This window comes from Phaethon lepturus, unplaced genomic scaffold, assembly GCF_000687285.1.
Source record: "Phaethon lepturus isolate BGI_N335 unplaced genomic scaffold, ASM68728v1 scaffold33354, whole genome shotgun sequence".
NCBI lineage: Eukaryota > Metazoa > Chordata > Aves > Phaethontiformes > Phaethontidae > Phaethon > Phaethon lepturus.
In genome coordinates, this window is record NW_010533089.1 from 3,386 (window position 1) to 9,470 (window position 6,085).

The following is a 6,085-nucleotide window of genomic DNA, read 5'->3' on the forward strand; positions in this document are numbered from 1 at the left end:
TTGCCACCCTCCAAGCAGGCGAGACTCCTCACCATCTCGAACACGGCGTACTCGGCGCTGTAGCTCTCCCCGGGAACCACACCGGCACCGCCCACCAAGCCGGCTGCCAGGTTATCAATGATGTTCCCGTAGAGGTTCGGCATGACCAGGACGTCGAACTGGTAGGGGTTCTGCACAAGCTGCACGGAGGGAACAGGGGGACGCTGAGGCCCTGCACACCCAACACAGGCTGCGGCAGCTCAACAGCCCTCGGGACAGGGCAGGGTACATGAATCTGGTGGAGCAGCAGAACCCACTGTGTCTGAAAACATCCCCAAACTGTGTTCAAGTGACAGCTGGGAGCACAGAGAGCCCTGCTGAAAGGCTTCGGGAGCCACAGACCTACATCACCAGGCAGAGTTTTGCAAGCCCAAAGACATAGTTGTGCCAGGGGAGGTTTAGACTGGATATTTGGAGAAATTTCTTCACCGCAAGGGTTGTCAAGCATTGGAATAGGCTGCCCAGGGAAGTGGTAGAGTCACCATCCCTGGAGGTACTGAAAAGGCATGTAAAAGTGGTGCTTAGAGACATGGTTTAGTGGTGGGCTTGGTGGTGCTAGGTTAACAGTTGTACTTGATGATCTTAAGGTATTTTCCAACCTAAAGGATTCTGTGATCTAAATGCCCCTGCAACCTTCAACCCCTGCAGCTGCTGCCCTCAGCTGGAGCAGAGCAGGGAGAAGGCTCCTGTCTCATGCAAGGAGCAAACCTCGGGCCACGGCAGCCACCTGGACCTGCCAAGCTGCCCGTGGCAGCGGCGCTTAAAAAAAAAAGCTTTTCAGGTTTCAGACTTTTATGGCTTGGCTCAGCAGGCCCAGCAGCAGCAGGCAGTGCAGAACGGCTCTGGGGCAGGGAAGCGGGATCCTCACCTGCATGCAGCAGTTGTCAATGATCATGGTGTCAAATTTGATCTTGGGGTACAGTTCTGCCACTTCTTCACAACACTGGAGGAAGAGCCCATCACCTAATTTCCTGAGAAACAAGAAGCACGTTAAAGAGGCTGCAGGACAGCAGCGAAATCGTTACAGCAGCAGGTAATCCAGTAAGGAACTGGTGTCCTACCACAGCAGGGCCAGGGAAGGCAGGCAACCCTAGAGCACCCCACCCCACCGCACACCCACACCCACAGGTGGGGAAATCAGGGCCCAGGGGGAGCAACAAGGGATCAGCTTTCAGTGCCAGAGCTTTTCCCCTTCTTGGCTGACAGCCTGCAGGATGCAGCCTGCAGGATGCAGCTGTCAGGCCTCAGCAAGGCTCATGCTGGAGGCAAGACCATAGAGAGAGAGAAAAATGCTATTCCCAGGGAAAGCCCAGCCTCTCTGGAACCAGACTGGCATTGCTCCGATCGGGATCAAAAGCTGAAAGCAACAAGGTCTGAGACGTGACAGCGGTCGCGCGTCTGACAATCAGGCAGCGCTCCAAACCTGCTCCTGCAGCACTCACATAATGTTGGCTTTGTGCACAGCCGTGACCTTAGAGCGCCCTTTCTTGGTGGCGTAGTCAAAGGCGAACTTGGCAATGCGCTGCGACTTGGCCCGGGTGATGATCTTCAGGCACTCGATGACTCCCTTTGCGCTCTGGAGAGGAAAGGGAGTGTGAGCAGCCGTCGCCCGCGCCAGGCAGCCCAGCAGCCCGCCTCACCAACCCACAGCACGCCGAACAGGCCCAGCACTTCGCGACAGAGATGAGGTGTCTTTGCCTGATGCTGGATCACCCCCCATCAACAGCTTCAACACCCATGTCTCTTTTTCATGGCATTATCCCTCCAGCAGCCCACCACCATCCTCGTTGGGTCTGCCTGTATCCATGCCACTAAATAACTCTCCTCATCCACTCGCTGTCACTTGGTACACCACTGCTGCTCCAGCCAGCTCCTCAGCCATGCTGAACAGCTCTGGTACGGAAAGCATGAATGTGTCTTCAGCAGCGAAGAAAGCTACGCTTCCCAGGGCAAGCTTCCCTGTCCTTCGAGGCCAGCAATAACCCCAAGCAGAGCACCCGCATGCTGGAGCGAGGCTCCTGTACCTCATGTTCCAGAGAGCTGTACTCCCCCTCCGTCTGCTCACGAATGATCACAAGGTCCAAGTTGTTGTGGCGTGTTTTATAGCCTGGTAAGCTCTTCACATGGACAACATTTGCAAACAAGTCTAATTTGCGCCTGCGAGAGAAGCAGCAGCAGAGTCGGCATTTCATCGTTAGCTATTTCTGGGGCAGTGACTGTTCCCTACAAGTACTGGGGGTAACAGCTGCTCACAGTGCAAACAGCTCCCCACCTCCTAATGTGCCTTCCCATAGCTATGTGTCTATCCACCTACCTTTCCCCTCACGGGCCATAAGCCAGCCACACCTCGTCACAGCACGGCTTCGATGAGCCTCTGTCGGGCAGGCCACCACTGTCCTTTTTCCAGCCTCCCACTGCCTCCTCTCCAGCACCCCCAGGGAAGCAGCAGCAGGATCACACTCAACAGAGGCAGCTCCTGGCCTCGGGCAGTCCTTCACGGTCTTCTGCTTCCCGATAACGTATTAGTTTCCCATCTGTGCTGGACCCACTCCCTTCGGCCCCCGGTTCAGCGGCAGAACGCCATGACCAAATGCAGTACAGTTTTCCTAGCGACTGACGCGTCAGTCGGGGGACCGGGCTTACCTGAGCCTCATGTCGTAAGAAGCCAGCTCTCCCTTGTACTCCATGGGCGTGTGGATCTTGCCTGCGGGACGACACGGAGCAGGAGTAAGAACACAGAGCCCGGAGCGCACTGCCAGCTGCTAAGGACTGTCGCCTGGGTTCAGGCGAAGGGCAGCCAGGGTCGGGGCAGGGGCTGCTTCAGGAGAACCTCAGCCAAGCGCGGAGACTGATCTCCTGCTATATGGGGCCCTGACAAGGCCCTTTGCTTCTCTGCGCCATAGTAGGAGATCTCGTTTCAAAAGCAGAAGCTGGATATAAGCTCCCCTTTGGCAAGTTCACTACCTGCTTCAGTAATTTGCTGCTTAGCTTAAAGACAGCATATTATTTCCTTCTCCAGGCCCTAACCACAGAAATTCCTGCCCTCTGAAAGCACCTAATGGTGTTGAGATAAGGCAACATTTCCTGCCGGCAGAGCGGAGAGCCTCTCCTTGCTGGACAGACCGCTAGCACCAGTCCTTACCGATAAGGGCCACTTTACTTTCCTTCATAGAGTCAACCACCTGATCCAGTTTTTCTTCTGATGCCATGTTCTGCACCTCACTCAGGTGATGCTCATCGAAGATGACAGGCACACTGGCAGCCTGCAGGAGAGATGCAGAGAAAGAGCCACCACCCCGTCAGATCAAAGACTCAGCAGGGAGGTTACGCTATGCATTAGAGGGCTGCTGATGGGGGGCTTGGAGAGCTGGGACACAACACCTTAAGTGAGAAGAGGGAACCTGGACCTCTGGGTCACTTCAGTTCCAACTGAACAACCATGATTTCTGTCACCTTCAGCACCAGGACTCCCCTTCCTTACTGTAATTATAGTTTCACCTGCATAACGGATATCATGGCATACAACTCCACGTTTGCTGCCTTTGACGTGACAGAACTTGTGTTAGAAGACAGAACTACTGACTTCTTCCCTGAGCTCTGACGCTGCTGCCTGAGAGCAGGGCTCATCACAGGTTAGGAAGTTGGTCAGAACAATGTAAAGGGTTTTGGACAGCTGGACAGTGACAGCCCTGTGGCCACGCTCCCGACAGGAGCGGTGAGGATGGCCTGTGTGCTCCCCCTCACCAGCCCAGAGAGCATCAGTGCTTGCTGCTGCCTCAGCAGAGGGAGAAGGACCAAGCAGGAGGTGGACCCAGACTCTGCTGGCTCCAGGACACAGTCCCAGACTGGGAATATTTTCACACTGAAGAATGGGACAGCTTGCAAGACTGCTGCTCAAGCTGAACCTATTTATGGAAAGGGTGAGATCCCACGATTTTCACAACCGGCTCTCTTCTGAACTGGAGGAAACAGACAGGTTTGTCTTGGAGGGTGTCTGATCAGCAGCATCTTTAAGCGACTCTGCAGCTGCTGCTCCTCCCTTCTCCGTCCCCCCCGACCCCCAGGGGGTGGAAGCCGTTACCTTGAACACCTCCTTGACGGCGTGCATGAGCTCCGGGCCCACCCCATCTCCGGGCAGCATGGTGACCTGGAATGTGCTCTCAGACTTCACGTTTTCTGACTGTGCAGAAAGCAAAGAAGAGTCAGACCTTCCACTGCACCCCAGAGCCTAATCCAAACAGGACCCTTAGCCTGCAAGCAGCGAACTAGAGGAAGGTTACTTGCAACGTGAAGAATATCCGCACCTGTAGCAGTTTTCAGAAACAAAAACTTACTACAGTACTAACAGTGAGCTTTAACTTGAAGAGCTCTTGCTCCTGTGCTGTTATGAACACACCACGCAGCAGACACCTGATACCCTGTGAGCCGCTGGCAATCTAAAGACCTTTTCCTCATACAGCATTTCCAGGTGCAATCTCTCCCTCTGCACAGCAGAAATCCTTCTAACTGGAAGCTAAGAGCACAATCTTGTGTTGTTAAATTTTCCCTCGTTTCTACTTCATATCCTCAGGATCTTCTAAGCCTCCCTGCACAAGTCTCACCATCCTGTTGTATTCATCGTCTCACAGCTTTTTGTTGAGCATGTTTTTTTTTGGTCCTGAACACAAAATCAGTCTCAAAGGTAATTCTTGAGATGTTCCACACGTGATGCACCTCCAAATCAATGCTGCCTGCTCCCCCCACTTAGCTGCCTATTTTTACACAGTCCTTTTACTAATCCCCACCTTCTTTAGTCAATAATTCCCTGTACAGAGCTGACCTCCAGGCACAGGATTTCACAGAATCAGTCTCAGAGACTACACAGTCACAGTAAGAGGTAAGAATTTCACCTAACAAACAATTGATTTAAACAACAAAGCGAGTAAACAAGCAGCAATGCCATATGACACGGGAAATGCACGTGCATCAGTGACATGAAACATGACACGTGGGCAAGCAGTGACCACAGAAAGGCAAAATGAAAGCATGAGTGTGAAAAGAAAAATGGTTTTCTTTACTTTTGATTTGTAGTATCTCAGAGAACACAACCACAGAGTCACATTCAAGGGCAGAAAACCTCGCCTACCATTCAGCAACTGAATTTCAAAAAGAGGCCAAGCATCTGCAGAGGGAACCGCAACAGAGGCCCAAGCTTAAGGTTAAAAGAACACAGTCTAGTGCCAAACCCTTCCCTTTAGTGACTTAAATAATAATGTGAGACCTCTTCATTCACAAACGGGAACCAGGCACAAACACACCACCCTGTCAGCCCGAACACGACTGACATTGATTCTCTACCTGGTACCAGGGTTGCTTCTCCCACTCTTAGTTCCATAGAAAACAACTCGCCTCTCCAGCACAGCTCTTATTTCCTGACCACAGAGTCTGAGTAACGCTTGCATGTGCTAAGCTACTACTTGCTCTGACCTTATCCAATCTCTACTAATTGTCGTGTTATTTCCTGTGTTATTTTACGTTAGCTACAGATTAAACAGCAAGGACTGGATCAAAAGGATTTTCACTACTGCATTAACACTGCACTCTGGCTAGTGGTTTTAGCTGTATCAGCACAAAAACGCTCACCATTGCAACCCTGCCAGCAGCCCCTGCACGCAGGCGAGGCAGAGCCGGGAGCCAGAGGGCCAGAGAGGAACATCCGGGGAAGGAGGGAGCAAGGCCGGACAACACGCTCCTCTGAGTGTGTGCAACACTGTCACCACCAAGCGGAACCCACGCGGGAGCCCGTGGCAGGGAGGGCATGGTGCTTTCCAAGCACACCCGCAGGCTGCGGAGCAGCAGAGACCCTCTCCTGAGCAAAGCAAGCCCAATCCCACCTGCAGGAACCATCCTACGCCTTTTAGGTGGTGACAGGGTCCTGCGATGGCCTTCTGCGTCCTCTGGCTACGCAAAACTCCTCCCGGGAAGCCCCCACTCTGGCCCCCTCGCGTGCCCAGCCCCACAGGCTACGAGCACCCCCTGCCCCAGCCTAAAAACAGCGACAGCCTTT

At 53.3% G+C, this 6,085-nt stretch overlaps 1 protein-coding gene across 1 annotated transcript in view; it reads right to left on the reverse strand.

Moving 5' to 3' along the window:
* IDH3B (isocitrate dehydrogenase 3 (NAD+) beta) overlaps positions 1–4,219 on the reverse strand; it is a gene marked incomplete at its 5' end in the record, with an annotated part of 6,795 nt that extends 2,576 nt beyond the window's left edge. The window contains 7 exons of the mRNA XM_010285072.1: positions 33–179; positions 908–1,010; positions 1,482–1,615; positions 2,064–2,196; positions 2,683–2,743; positions 3,182–3,302; positions 4,121–4,219. Of these exons, the coding sequence (XP_010283374.1) occupies positions 33–179; positions 908–1,010; positions 1,482–1,615; positions 2,064–2,196; positions 2,683–2,743; positions 3,182–3,302; positions 4,121–4,219 (798 nt within the window). The remainder of the gene's footprint in view (positions 1–32; positions 180–907; positions 1,011–1,481; positions 1,616–2,063; positions 2,197–2,682; positions 2,744–3,181; positions 3,303–4,120) is intronic.
* Positions 4,220–6,085: the final 1,866 nt, after the last annotated feature.